Source organism: Mirounga angustirostris, unplaced genomic scaffold, assembly GCF_029215605.1.
Source record: "Mirounga angustirostris isolate CCGP_5_RB_7025 unplaced genomic scaffold, mMirAng1.0.hap1 SCAF_1, whole genome shotgun sequence".
NCBI classification, from domain to species: Eukaryota; Metazoa; Chordata; class Mammalia; order Carnivora; family Phocidae; genus Mirounga; species Mirounga angustirostris.
In genome coordinates this window covers 199402618-199418506 of record NW_026991709.1, presented here as the reverse complement: position 1 = coordinate 199418506, position 15889 = coordinate 199402618, and the positions used below count along the sequence as shown (strand labels likewise).

The 15889-nt window shown below is 38.0% G+C and overlaps 1 protein-coding gene across 6 annotated transcripts in view; it reads right to left on the bottom strand.

Moving 5' to 3' along the window:
* Positions 1-15889, bottom strand: part of SMARCC1 (SWI/SNF related, matrix associated, actin dependent regulator of chromatin subfamily c member 1) — a 181074-nt gene that overhangs the window by 92352 nt on the left and 72833 nt on the right. For 5 of the 6 annotated variants that reach the window (XM_064596757.1, XM_064596758.1, XM_045862541.3 and 2 more), the window contains exons 11-14: positions 13399-13523; positions 9660-9719; positions 5794-5831; positions 2703-2824 (exon numbers count right to left, since the gene is read on the bottom strand). In XM_064596757.1, the coding sequence (XP_064452827.1) occupies positions 2703-2824; positions 5794-5831; positions 9660-9719; positions 13399-13523 (345 nt within the window). The remainder of the gene's footprint in view (positions 1-2702; positions 2825-5793; positions 5832-9659; positions 9720-13398; positions 13524-15889) is intronic. The other variant, XM_064596765.1, reaches the window with a different exon arrangement.

Genomic DNA, 15889 nt, shown 5'->3' with positions numbered 1-15889 from the left:
GGAAGATAATTTCTAAGATGAATTAATGCTATATAGTTACATGTAATGACTTTCCAAGTTTTACTATAAAAATAGCTGTAAGCAATTAATTATATAGTTCAAATATACCTCTCATTGTTTTATTGTTAAAGGTTAGGAAGCCCACAAAAAACACAATTTCTGTATTCACCAAGAACAAAACATACATGAATGTTTAACCCCAAGCACTTTTCTGAATTGCTGGCAGCTGATTCCTTAGGTTCTGAGAATGAGTCTGGAAGTGGGGTGGTCAGAATCAGAAAACTTGAGTTCTTCCAGTTGTCCACTGCAACAGTGGAACACTTCCACTGACACAGTACTAGTCTTTATCTATAAAATAGGGATGTGACTTACACCTCCACTGTCCGTAAGAGCAAGAGCAAGCTATGTGACATGCAGTGGTCATGATGCAAATGAGTGTTTCTGCAACCTATAAAAACCTGCCAAGTTATATACTGTTATGACTACTTATTTTAATTTTAGAGGAAAAGAACGCTAGTTTCTCTGGTGTGTCCTATTAAACCATTCTGAACCCACACATGTAATCACAATTACCAACAGTGAGACTTAGACACTTCCAAATTTAAAAATACATCATCAATGTAATGAAGACTGACCTTCAAAGAAGAGCTATATACTTACTCTGTCCCAGGTTCTATTTATTCAAAACATTTAGGAACAGCATTCAGAGTTGATCTTAAAGGCATGCAGAAAAGTCTCAGTATTACTGTCATACTTTGTGGGTTTTGGAAAAAAATTAGGTATAGTTCCAAGTGAATCATCCACCCTATTCTTTTAAACTGGCTTCTAAAGAATATATATATATATATTCTTTATATATATACACGTATAAAGATGCATATATGTATAAAGACACACATACATAAAATCACATTTATCTTTAAAGAATGATAATGTGTAACAATTGAGAGCAAGCAATAGATCCAAATAAGACCACAGGATTCCAAGTAAGGGCAACATCACTAGAGTTAAGTGTACAACTTTCCAATGAAAGTACCTTAAAGAAGCTAACTATTTGGAGGGGTAAGTTCTGGTACATATGTTTAAAAATAAAAAGCCAAATAAAAATCAGCTTGATACAAAATAATCACACTTTGTAAGTACTCAACAAATAATATATCTAGGACGGCGCTCCAATGATGCCAAACGGTTGTGGTAAATGACAGGGAAGATGCTGAGGAAGGTGTTTTCCTGAACTTTTTTTTTTTTTTTGGTAAAGATTTATTTATTTATTTATTTGAGAAAGAGCTAGAGAGAGAAAAGGCTCCCTCCTCTGCAGGGAGCCTGATTGCAGGGCTTGATCCCAGGACTCCCAGGGATCGCTTAACTGACCAAGCCACCCAGGCACCTCATTCTTGAACTTTTTGTATGTGAAAAGCCTCTTAATGTTAAAAATATTTCCTACTGGGGCACCTGGCTGGCTCAGTCAGTAAAGCATGTGACCCTTGATCTCAGGGTCATGAGTTCAAGCCCCATACTGCGTGTAGAACTCACTTAAAAAAAAATTCCTATTAAAATGAAGCCATTACTAGGTAGTGAGAAGAGTTCTTTTTAAAATTTACTTTTTTTGGGTGCCTTGGGTGGCTCAGTCGTTGTCTGCCTTCGGCTCAGGTCGTGATCCCAGGGTCCTGGGATCGAGCCCCACACTGGGCTCCTTGCTCCACGGGAGCCTGCTTCTCCCTCTCCCACTCCCCCTGCTTGCTTATGTTCCCTCTCTCGCTGTGTCTCTGTCAAATAAATAAATAAAATCTTTAAAAAATAAATAAATAAAAATAATAAAAGAAAATAAGATTTACTTCTTTAATGTGTTGTTGTTTTTTTTTTAAGATTTTATTTATTTATTTGACAGAGACACAGCGAGAGAGGGAACACAAAGCAGGGGGAGAGGGAGAGGGAGAAGCAAGCTCTCCGCTGAGCAGGGAGTCCACTGAGGGGCTCCATTCCAGACCAGGCCCCTGGGACCACGACCTGAGCCGAAGGCAGACGCTTAATGACTGAGCCACCCAGGAGCCCCCTAATGTGGTTTTTTTAAAGATTCTTTTTTGGGGGGGGCGCCTGGGTGGCTCAGTCATTAAGCGTCTGCCTTCAGGTCAGGTCATGATCCCAGGATCCTGGGGTCGAGCCCTACATGGGGCTCCCTGCTCAGCGGGAAGACTGCTTCTCCCTCTCCTGCTCCCCCTGCTTGTGTTCCCTCTCTCGCTGTGTCTCTTTATCAAATAAATAAATAAAATCTTTTAAAAAAAAAAAATTTTTTTTTTTTTTTAAATTTTTCAGTTATCCTGATATCCAGTGTGAGGCTTGAACTTACAACCCTGTGATCAAGAGTCTCATGCTCCACCAACTGAGCCAGCCAGGCACCCCTAATATTTTAAAATCATATTATAATGTTTTAAAATTATTAAATACTCAATTATTTGCCCATCTGAACTGTAACTGATTCTAAATGAGTTAAGTCTAAGCTGACAAAATTTTACAATCCCTAGGTACAACACAACTTAGCTGCAATCCCTAAATTGCTCTGAAGAACACATTCCAAAGTGAAAATAAAATCACTTTCCATCTCCCTTCATCCAATCTGACAGTGATTAGCGACAAAGGGATTTGGGCAGGGAAGTTCTTCCACACCTAAGTACCGTACTCACAGGTGTACATGGCCCACTCACCAGTTATAATCAAACCATGATGCATAACTAGGAATAATAATGTGATTGGTCTGCTCTGTCACATTATCTTCTCCAGGGTCAAGTGAGCGACTCTGATCACCTTTGCTAGGATCTTCATCTTCCTATAGAAAAGAAGCCAGAGTTTAGAGAAACAGAGAACTGCAGAGACATAAATAACAGCTTTCAAACTTCTCATATTAGGGCACAAAATGAAGCTATCTGATCCAATTTCAAGGCTCAGAAAAACAAATTTCAAATAAAAACAGCCTTTTCAGTTTTTAAAGTACCTTCATAAGATGTCCAGATGATATAGCAGATTCCTCCCTTTTACAGATGAGGGAATCAACTCAGAGAAGGCCCAGAACTTTTCCCACAACAGCTTGCTTCTTACTTGGCCAGTTTTATCTAATCCTAGGGTCACAAATCTAAATTACTAGTTCTCAAGTTATTTATAAGAAGGTGACTAAAGGACACTAATGAGGCATAATGACACGCCTTCCCCTACCCCAAAGATTGATCAGTAAGTATCTGCTAGTGGCCGTATGCACCTTATCTCATTCATTCCTCACAATAAACAGCAGGTATTATCACCTCTTTTATGGATGAGAAAATGATGCACAGAGCCGGTAAGTTGTAAACAGGGTATAACTCCAGAAAACCCAGTTTGAGGGCCTAGACTCTCAATCACTTTCACTACTATAAGCTCTGATTTTTATCAGATTTATGGAGGTTTTACAAATGATTCCACCTAAAAACCTTGCCTGGCTAAAACAGTAATTTCAAAATCATTGCTTTGGGTCAAAACCCAAGAACATTTCTTATGCTACCAGTAAAGAGTAATAATAATTACTTTTAAATAAAAGTATCATGTAATACACAGTTTACATTCAAATGTTTCCAATTAACCCAGAAATGCCCTTTATACATTTTTCTCCCCAAACCAGAACCTGATCAAGGAATCCACATTATATGATACATCTCTTTAGCTTCCTTTAATCCCTGCCTCCCTTTGAGGGGGGTACTTTATGACATTCAAATGTTTCAAAATTCCAGGCCAAATTACTTATGCAATATCTAACAATCTCTATTTATCTTACTGATTCTTCATAATTAACTTCCGATCAAACATTTTTATGAAGAATACCACAGGAAGTAAGTTTTTTGACATTCAGATGTTTTCCCATTTTCTATTATACCATTATATCTATCAAGCTTTCATCTGTGGTGTTTTACTGTCTTTATTCTTATGAAATTTTTTTCTATTAAGAACCAGTCAAATTTTGAATCATACTCTTTCATACTGGCTCCATAGTTTAATTTCTACCTTTTAAGTTAATTCATCATAAATGTCCTGTGCTACAGTATTTGAAGTGAGGATCTACTGTTACTGCCTAGAAACTTAAGACAATAATTTCCTTAAGATCAATGAATATAGAAAAAAATGTAATGTATGAAAGCCCCAAGGAAACTCTGGTTGTTAATTAAATGATGCTGAAACAATTTTGATGACAAAGGTAAGAAATGTTATTTCCCAAATCAGGGGAGCTAGTAAAAAAATATGCTCATGGTTAATGAGTTTTTGAGATGTAGATTTCACAGACTCAATTATAACACAAAAAATTTCCTTTATTCAGGAAAACCAGGGAGAGACTGGCACTGCGATTAAAAAAAGCCAATAGTCTATGATTTAATTATCAGAATGAGGGGGAACGCATGGGATGACATTATGGGACCAGCTGTTAAGAGTGACTACTTCTAACCAGTTTTGGGTTCAATTTTACAACAGACTTGGCCTTAGTTTCAAGATACCCCCAGCCACTGTCATAAAAAAAAAAAAAATCTACATGTCGACTGTCTGGCTTTTTATTTCGGTCTCTTTCACTACCACACAATAGTATTTACACTAAATGATGACATCTTTTTACAAATATAACATCTGTTAATGGTTCCTAAGTAGCTCTCTAGACTTCTTTAAAAGAAGTCTAATTTTAAAGAAAAAAATCATAGGGGCGCCTGGCTGGCTCAGTCAGTGGAGTGTATGACTCTTGATCTTGGGATTGTGAGTTCGAGCCCCACACTGGGTGTAGAGTTTACTTAAAAATAAAATCTTTAGGGCGCCTGGGTGGCTCAGTCAGTTAAGTGTCCGACTCTTGGTTTCAGTTCAGGTCATGATCTCATGAGTCCTGAGATGAAGCCCCACACTGAACTCTGCGCTTAGTGGGGAGTCAGCTTGAAGATTCTCTCCCGCTGTCCCTCCCCCCAACTTGCGCATGCACGGTCATGCACGCTCTCTCTAAAAAAAAAAAAACCAAAGCTTTAAAAGATAAAATAAAATCTTATAAAAAAAGGAATCATAAGAACAATTCAGTTAAAGAGCCTTATGTAGATGAGTTTCTTGAACATTTTCAGGGAAATCCTATCATAAGTAGATTCATTCCTTGAATGTATAAAAAAAAATACAGTAAATGTCAATTTGGGGGATTTCTCTAACTCAGTGAAAAAGAACTATCCATTTTCAGCAAAGTAAGGGAGTTATTTCAAGGGGATTGTTATTTCAAGGAGTAGGGATTAGTTACACCTAACTAATAACACAAATAAGACAGTTTGAATGAACAATCCAACACCTTCAACATCATTATTGCTATGTCTCTACCACAGGACTGATGAAACAGGAAGGTGCTGTGAGGGCTCAAAAAAGGTTAAGAGTATGCTCAAAGACTGTGGGCTGGAGTTGTACCCACAGAAATAGAAGTGAGAAAATCAAGGCAATCGACATGGTCCCTGCTTACCTGTCCTGTGAGAGGACACTTGGAACACTGCAGTCAGCTCTGATTACTACCTTGCAACCAGGGGATGACAGAACCAGAAATTATAGCGTAAGAGGAACACTTCATGAGGAGATAGAAATCTCCTCTCAATAAAACTTTGAGAGTCAAGAAAGACAAATTATTTCAGGGGTGTGTTAAAAAAAAAATCAGAATGGCCTCAAAACTAAACATTTCTAAGGACACTTCTAACCCGTGTTCCTACGGTTCCATACACAGGACCCCTCAGACAGCCACTTGTGCACCAGGCCTAACTAAATTGTTACCTTTCCTCCTGTTGTGACTGTTTCTTCATCCTGCTCATCTGTAAAATCAAAATATATGATTTATTTAAAAATCAAGTAAACACTCTTTGGATTACTTGAAAACTTCCAGGTAATTTTAAAAACTTAAATTGTTACATGCAGAGAAAAGGAAAGAAATAAAGCATTACGAAAGCAAATCCACCTCTAGTAATTCAGTAAATTGAAATCGTACACAGAAGCACAAAGGTGAGTAGAACTTCAAAGCATTAATAATTAAAAATTTCCAACAACAGGGAATTTATAATTAATTACTGCTTGGGCTACTATCTTAGTGATGATCTTGCTAATAACAGGTAAAGGACTTGATTGGGGCTCTTACTCCTGAGATTTGATGAAACAAAGTAATGACATTTTAGATCTCAGAGGACATGAGTGAAGGAAATGAGGAGAAAAGAAAAGAAGTGAACATCAATCACTATGAAGTCCTGGTAAGGCTGTTAATATATTCTGAGGATAGAGGACTCCAGGACATAAATGCTGGCCTTGCAAAAGAACAGGAGTAAACCCAAGTATAACTTAAACCAGGCAGCTGATTTCCACAGCGAAAAGTGCCTGTGTGGACAATTGTTTATTGTCCTCCCTTTATTGAATGAAGGCTGCGTTTGCATTACAATGGCAAAGTTGATTAACTGAGACAGAGACCATATGGCCCACAATGTCTAAAATATTTACTACCTGGCCCTTTCCAGGTTAAGTCCGCCAACCTCTATTTTAGAGAATATACAAAGATCAGTAGTAGACAAACAGGTGGTACTCAAACTTTCAACTGTATTTCATACAGTGCCTCTACTACATGCTGGCCATGGTCCCAATGCCAAGGACACAATAAAGAACAAGAAAAGGTCCCATCTTCACGGAGTTTACATTCCAGTTAGGAGTGGCAGGAGACAGAAGAGAAAACACACGAACAGGTATCAGATGGTATCAGAGGAAAATAAATCAATATATTTTAGAGAGGCGCTGGGTGGGTGGACCCTTCCAAATAAAGAGGTAACCAGCCTGGTCAAAGGGCCATAGGTGGGGGTGGACCTGCCGCCGTCAGAGATCTCCAAGGCCACTCTGAGCATGAATAAAGGCTGGGAGAAATGAGCACAGCACAAGAGAAGAGCACAGCACAAGAGAAGAGCACAGCACAAAAGTTAGACAGACCCAGACCTGAGTCACTGCTCTGTCGCTTAATAGCTATCTGCTTGGAAACACTACTGAAACCCTCCAGCCTCCATCTCCTCAGCAATGACACAGGGCTAACATGGTTTTGCAGTGAAATGCAAACAAAGGTAGAATGAGTACCTGGCAGGTACTCATGCAAAACAGAGATGGACACTGTTGCTTGATTTCTAAGTTAGACAAACACCTGCTAGCACGAATATGGGATTCACTGTGTGGTAAATAAATTATGGTCATCCAGCTCTACACAGCGACTACTTTTATTCTAGGAAGTGACGAAGGGATCTAAATAAGGTTATCAAAAATGAACTTTTTGTCCTCTGGATCTTGATAAACCACACGATAAACAATTTCTCACTAGATGGTGGGAACACAACCTAATGATCTCTCTCTGTTCAAAATATATACCATTTAAATTTAGTTTGACAGATTTCTGTCCCTGACGTAGTCGGTACCCGATGGAAACAGACTTCTGATAATACTAAAGTAGGAGGGAGAGATATCCTGCTTACTGATTCCTAAACAGTAGTAATAAATGTTCTCTTCCTCCTTCCAGATGTGGGCAATCACACTTTCACCTCAGCCCCTGGATCTTGCCCTTTCAGAGAGCTCAAGACAGAAAGGAAGGAAGGACTCGGTATTATGTAGCTAGGTGACGTATAAGGCATAATATGGACCAGTTAAAACAATAAACAACTCTGTGAACAGGAAGTCCCAGTTGATGGATCAGTTACCCCTGGCATGGTTCAGGTTATACCTAATGCAGGAAGCCAGATGATTAAATAATACATGGAAAGCCCATTGGTCCCTGGATGAGAGGCCAGGACAACAGTTTCAAATTCCATTTGACTCTAGCTCTCCAGCTGTGATGACCAGCACCTTCGGCCACAATACCCTTACTATTTAGACCTCAAACCATTCACAAACACAAAGGGAAGATCTCTTATACCCAGCACTAAAAATCTTAATCCAACTGACACCTTTATCCGTTTCTTAAAAATGGCTTCAATTTGACTCCTCTGATAAAGTCTATTACATAAACACTCTAATACTTACCTCCACCTCTAAAAGGACAACTGCCCACTCCCTTAAAACTAGATTGATTCCTTTCAGGATATATACTTAATATACACCCTATCATTCTGTTTAACAAAGTGTCTCAGTGAAGATAATCAAGTCTTAACACTTACCCTGCTACATTACTGAAAATATAAAAGACTACATATAACTCGTTTTGTTTTCCTGGCCTTTGATTCAGTGGTACCAGTTGTGGAATAGAAAATATAAAAACTTACAGAAAATTGGAGTTATTGTTATTAATATTCTATTAATAATGTTAAAGATAACTGAGAGGAATGTTTTGACAGCATTTCTTTTTCGTTTGTTGACCTAACACCAACTTTACATAAACTGTCAAGACAATTTTCTATTTCTGCTTTTGACATAATCAAAAATGGAGTCATCCACTAATGTTAAATAGCAGGCTTTAAGCCAGAAAAGGGAGGGTGTAGTGAAATGAAGTAAAAAAACCTCTCCTAACTACCTACTCATAGCTGTCATCAAGAATCTCTGAAAAAGGGGCGCCTGGATGGCTCAGTCGGGTAAGTGGCTGACTCTTGATTTTGGCTCAGGTTATGATCTCATGGGTCCTGGGATCCAGCCCTGAGTGAGGCTCCACACTCAGCAGGGAGTCTGCTTGAGGATTCTCTCCCCCTCTGCCCCTCCCCGAGCTCATGCACTTGCACTCTCGCTCTCTCTAAAATAAATAAATCTTTAAGGGAAAAAAAAGGATCTCTGGGGGAAAAAAAGAATCTCTGCAATTTGTCTGAAATACAGAATTCACCTACTGAAGAGAGAGAGAAATTGCCGTCTCATTTTCCACATAAGGAAATCTCGAATACCCCTTCCAGGTGTAAAATTCCCGAACGTCAAAAATGTAGTATATACTGAAAACAGTAGGTTCTCCTTTGATTTTTTTAAAAAAGATTTGAGCAGAGAGAGAGCAAGAGCAAGGGGTAGAGGGAGAGAGTAACAGACTCCCCGCTGAGCAGGGAGCCCAACATGGGGCTCAATCCCAGGACCCCGGGATCATGACCTAAGCTGAAGGCAGACGCTTAACTCACTCAGTCACCCAGGCATCCCTCCTTTGATTTTTACAAGTGAAGAAAGAAACCGAGATCCATATATAACACTCAAGAACAAAGATGTTTAAAACTACCTCTATTTTTTAAATTGAAGAAAGTGACTACACTCCTCTTGTCTACCCGACAGCACATCCAAGGATTATGCCTTACTTGTGAAAATGTACTCTGTAACTTGCAAATACTATGAGCAGATGATGTGATTCTCATTTTACACTATTTAGAAAGCTAGAAGAAATACTTGAGAAAATAAATCATTTAAGAGTCAACAGACTTTTGTTCTGAAGATGCAAAATCAAATTGGTAAGAACGGAAAAAATGGATCACAGGAAATTAAATTTCCTGATATGGCAGCAAACAAAATGACAGTGGTGCTAAGGGGGCCACGGTCAACGTCTGTGCTGGACCAAAATGGTAGCAACTGGAAGTGACATCTCTTGGGGAAGAAAGAATTATCAGAGGAACTAAATCTTTGAGAGAGAAAACAACACAGAAGTCTATAGACTGCTTTGGTTTTACCTAGATCTGCGACAGTTCCTCCTTTAACAGGTGTGTTTTCACTGTCTTTCTTTGGGTTCACTAGAAAGAAAAAAAAAATCATGTTTTAGGGGAAAAGTTCTACTTTTTTAAAAGAGAACAGAATAAAAGACGATTGAAAACTACATGAATCTCAATGTAAATCCACTGTCATCCAGAGTTCACCATCATGAAAAACTCCAAACCCAACAGAAAGATTAACACTTACTGTAACAGACTGCATTTTGTAATTTCCCAAGTACCAATATTTTTTCATGACAAAAGTACACAATACAAAAATATATAGGGCAAAACCTGAAAAGAACCTTTCAATCCCTTCCCCAAAAGTATTTTTTATTACATTTTCTGTGCATTTGTTGATTCCCATTTTTGTGGCATTCACTTAGATAAGCTGAAGGAGAACTAATACCTTTTACATATCTATGTAGACTTCAAAAATAGAAATGTTACCCATACTGTGCTCTTCCTTACCACTCTACTTTTCTCATTCAAGAGTGTGCCTGTATGACCTTTCCATGTTATGTATTTTTAGTTAAATTATATCTCTTTCATTTTCAATAAATCCACTATGTTCATGGGTGGGTCATAAGGTAACTAGTCCTAGATTAATGGAGACTTAGTTTATTTGCAATTTTTTACAGCAAAGTAATCCACATTCTTATATTCACCTTTAAGCATGCATATAATTACTTAAAATGAGAGCTCTGAAATTAAAACTGCTAATGGATATACACATTTTAAAACAACAGATATAGCCAAATTGTGTTAAGTGCCTTCACCAATTTACACTTCCACTAATAGCATTTGAGAGTACCCATTTCCTCAAAACATCTGTACTTTGGGAATCATCTATTTTCTAAGATTTGAAAATCTAATGTATGAAAAATGTTCCTTTAATAATTTACATACTGTTGGTTAAATGAGGTTGAGCATCTTTTTGCACATTTATTGGCCCCGAAATTTGATAAAATTACCAGTACAAAATACTTTGCCCCTCACTCTATAGGGTGTAAGAATCTTTATACAAATTTAGAGTTCTAATTCTTTGTTAAATGGCTAATGAATATTTTCCCCCAAGGCTAACACTTGCTTAAAGTACATTAATATTTGGAAGGTTACTTTTACATTTTAATTTGGCACTTTAATCCACCTGAAGCTTAAGTTCTTATTTCTGACACAAAGAACAGTACTAAATTTTTACCACAAGTATTTATGGAACAGTTTGGTCTTTTCCCACAAATTCGCCCTGCCAAATTCACAATAAATTAAATTGATAAACAAACATGGATCTACAGTTGAATCAAACATTCTACTCTACTGATGGATTCGGCGACATTCCTGTGTCCAAATCATACTATATCCATTATTATAGTTTTTAGAGTTCAGTTAGTTATCTGTTAGGACTACCACCACCTTCGTAGCTCTTTTACTTAAAATAAATATTTGGGGGGCACCTGGGTGGCTCAGTGGGAAAAGCATGCAACTATTGATCTCAGGGTTGTGAGTTCGAGTCCTACACTGGGCATAGACAAAACTTAAATGAATACAATTTAAATAAATAAATATTTGGGGGTGCATGGCTGGCTCAGTCAGTAGAGCATGCAATTCTTGATCTTGGGGAGTTGTAAATTCAAGCCCCACACTGGTTAGAGATTACTTAAAAATAAAAGCTTAAAAAAAAAAAAAAAGGCAAACAAACGAGAGGCACCTGTGTGGCTCAGTCAGCTAAGCATCTGACTCTTGTGATCAAGCCACCCATGGGGCTCCATGGTTAGCATGGAGTCTGCTGGAGATTCTCTCATTTTCCCTCTGTCCCGCTTGCACTCAACTCTTTCTAAAATAAATAAATAACTCTTTAAAAACAAAAAAACAACTGAAAGATGCATATTGTAGTCCCTACAGCAACCACTGAGAAAAAAACCGGTAAAAATCAAATAGAGAATATGAAAACCTATATAACAGAAAACAGAAGAGTGGTTGCCAGGATATGGGAGAAAGGAGATAATCTATACTAACCCCCAGTAAGTATAGGGTTTGTTTTCAGAGGGACGGAAATGTTCTAGAATTAAGAGGTGGTGATTGTACAACATAATGAATACACTAAAAAAACCAATGGAGTGATTAAAATACACTTTAACTGGTGAATTTTATGCTATGTGAAGAATATCTCAATTAGAACTATGCTATATAAAAAAGGAAGTCATAGAAGTTCTAAAATAAAAGAAAAGCAGGGGCACCTGGGTGGCTCAGTCGGTTAAGCATCTGCCTTCAGCTCAGGTCATGATCCTGGGTCCTGAAATCGAGCCCTCCATCGGGCTCCCTGCTCAGCAGAGAGTCTGCTTCTCCTTCTCCCTCTGGACTTCCCACCCCCACTCATGCACTCTTGCTCTCTCTCAAATAAATAAATAAAATCTTAAAAAAAAAAGAAGAAGAAGAAAAGCAAGCACAGAAGCCAGAACAGAACATTGAAAGTAGTGGATTAAAGCAAAAGAAGGGAGGAGGTAAGAGAAGGACAAATAGAAAAAAATTATCATAATGGCAGACTTAAGCCCAATGACATCAATAATTCTATAACATTTCAGTGGACCACATACTGCTAAAAACAAAAAATGTGTATTGGGGAGGCGGGCAAAGCTCAACAATATGCTGTTTAAAATCGACATGCTTGGGGCGCCTGGGTGGCTCAGTCATTAAGCGTCTGCCTTCGGCTCAGGTCCTGATCCCAGGGTTCTGGGATCAAGCCCTGCATCAGGCTCCCTGCTCCACGGGAGGCCTGCTTCTCCCTCTCTCACTCCCCCTGCTTGTGTTCCCTCTCTCACTGTCTCTCTCTCTGACAAGTAAATAATCTTTAAAAAATAAAATAAAATAAAAAAATAAAATCGATATCTTTACATAATCAAACTGAAAGTAACAGGATGCAAGAGAGATGTAAGTCAGAAATCTAACATGTAAGAACAAAGCTTGTGTAATTTACAAACTGCTCTGCTGAAGTCAAGTACAGTGGAGACTAATTTTAAAAAGTGTAGAAATAAAAGGGTGTGGTGTGATGAGGCTTTATTATCATCAGAGAACCTGGCCTTCAAGACAAGTACTACTATGGCACATAGACAAACACGACATAAGAGTCAATTCATCAGGAGGACATGATGATCCTAAGTGTATATGCCCTTAAATAGCAGAGCTTCAAAGTACATGAATAAAAATACTTAAAAGAAAAAATATTCACAGGAATCAAGGAAAAAAATAGACAAATCCACAAATATAGTTAAAAGGGTCTAACATTCTCCCAATAACTTATTTAAATAGGTTAAAATATCATAGATAATACGCCACCTTCTCATCTGTATATTGATTCTAATGGAATTTAAAAACCATTTATTTCAAAGCATTGCTCAATTTAGAGAATTTTTCTTTCTTTCTTTTTTTTTTTTTTGAGTAGGCTCTATGCCCCTGTGGGGCTTAAATCACAACCGTGAGATCAAGAGTCACCTGCTTGACCAAATGATCCAGCTAGGCGCCCCATTAGAGAACTTTTTGGTCACGGTGTTTTTCTCAGTAAGTAGCAGAAGTACACCAAAAGATTGGGAAAGGGAAGAAACATTTGCACCTTGAAAGTTGGGAACTGGGGGCACAGAGCAAGAAATGATTCATCCCATGGCATTGCTACAGAGTGATTAAATCACATCTAATACTCTCATAGTCTAGGCAAAAGAATACAAACCATTTTTTGGAAGCACCACTTCCTCTATGTTGGGTACCGGTGTTGGGTCTTCCATGTCCTTGGTAAGATCTTCTTGCTCATCTTCCTCTTTCTGACTTCTGCGCTTCCCATAAAGACTAGCTTGGCTAAAACATACAATGCATATAAATATAAAAAGGCTGACTATAGCTACTCATAGCAGACAATTTCAGAGGCTTTATCCTCATTGTTAGAATCTATGCTCAGAATCTCTTTAAAAAGACAAATAGAAACCAAACAAATTAGGTACATTCCCAAGTTACATCTAACCAGCCAGAAGGAAAGTAAAGGTTATTGGGAGGAAGAAATGGCCCCAGAAATTCTACTATACAAATCACAGACAGTATCCTAAAGGGGGCTTAAATTATGTAATAAAAGAACACCTGCTAAGGAAATATGGTACATATTTTATCTCACATAAACAATCACTTACATAAGAAATTTTCTCAAAGATATGTACAACCGTATTTTCCTGGTTCTTTGTATCATCCAAATATCAAACTGCAAAGTAAAATCACTTAGGATAGTACTAATTTGTGTGTGTGTGTGTGTGTGTGTGTAAAAACTGCCATCGCCCTTTCTTTATTTTTAAAACTAACACATTCCAGAAAGCAGATTAGGGTTCAAACAAGAATGGAAAGACTTCTTACCTTGAAGAATTACAGGGGATACAGGATAGAAATTATCAACTACTTCATATAACATGATGTGTACCAGAAACGAGTAAGGGTACCAAGAAAACAAGACATAATCAAGATCGAAAGTGACAGTTAAGCTCAATCTTGGAACTGTAACAATTCACAATGTTTCAGGACAGGCAATGTTTCAGGATAATGAGTGGAGGCATAAGAAAAGAGACAACCTGTTCTGAGACGGAATGAGCAACACAAACAAGTGAGGAGTGGAGAAAGAGCTGATGGAAATATACAGTGGGCCAGCCCGCGTCCTCACACTGCAGAGAGCATGAGCAGAGCTCTCTTCATGACAGACCACACACTGGCATAGGTTAGAATCAGGTATATAGGTAAAAATATTTTTTAAATTTTTAATAAAAACTGCATGACAATTTTTCAAAAGCCTGTGAACCTAAAGGTGTTAGGGAGACAAAATAAGGGAAGGTCAATAAAACAAGAGTCAGGAAAACAGATATCAATGTCTTTTCACTAAAGGAAACAACACAAAACTTGAATGACCGCTCATTAGAAGACAGCTGTATTCAGGGCGCCTGGGTCGCTCAGATGGTTAAGCATCTGCCTTCACCTCAGGTCATGATCCCAGGGTCCTGGGATCGAGCCCCACATCGGGCTCCTGGCTCAGCCAGGAGTCTGCTTCTCCCTCTCCCTCTGCCTCTCCCACTGCTCATGCTCTCTCTCTCTCTCTATCTCTGTGTCTCAAGTGAATAAATAAAATCTTTAAAAAAAAAAAAAAAGAAGGAGACAGCTGTATTCAGTTGAAGGACACGCATACATCTACTTTGGGAAACTCCATTTGGTGGGTTTTATACTCAGAGTAGAGGCTCAGTACCATCACTGTGAGCCTCCTAGACATCACGTCTTTTTTGGGGGGACTACTAGTGTCCTGGCACTGCATCTCAGCCCCTAAGTGGGAAGAAGCGTACATCGATTTCAGGCCCAGGAACACTTGGAAAAGCTGTATGGCTTTCTTCACAGGGACATCAGGGAAGCCCTCAATTCCCTGCATATCAAGCATAAGACTCAGATTAGAGATTTAAGAAATAAGGTTACTCTCACTAATTGCTAAAGAAAAATCTATTTTTGTGGTTTTTTCTATCATAATACATGTGACTTGACAAAATAACAACATCCTTTTATGACTATGACTGGCTCATTAATATTATTTATAAAACTAAGAATTTTTTAACTTCCCTAACAGCTTCTATACACGGTTAACAATGCTTCAGATAACCCTACCCTTCAAGAAATAACATGGTTCTGATGAATCACAGACCTATACCCCTGAAACAAAATACATTATATGTTAATTAAAAAATTTTTAAAAAGAAATAACATGATTCAAGGCATGTTCTGGGCATAAAAAAATGCTAATTTGGCTATAGGAAAAAGTCAATAAAAGGAAGCTAATGAAGGGAAGATAACAAGTAGATCTTTATAGTCCAGTCAACTGCCAGAAATTTAACAAATTTCCGGTTGCATGAAAAGAATAAATTTTGCATCTGTCATTTTATAAGACTAAACTTAACCTCTTTGAAATTAAATTAAAAAAATTTTGAGTGAGACAAGCTAAGCAAGCCAGAAATTAAGTATCTACTTAATATACAATAATAAATGTTAAGTATTATCTACCATCTATTAAGTACCTACTTCAGGCCAGACACTGCACAGGGGCTCTAAAGTCTCACTTGATCCCCACAACAACTTACTCAAAAGAAACCAGGAACCCCACTCAAGCAAGATTCACTAAAGTACAAATGTGATGCCCTGAACAAGGCACT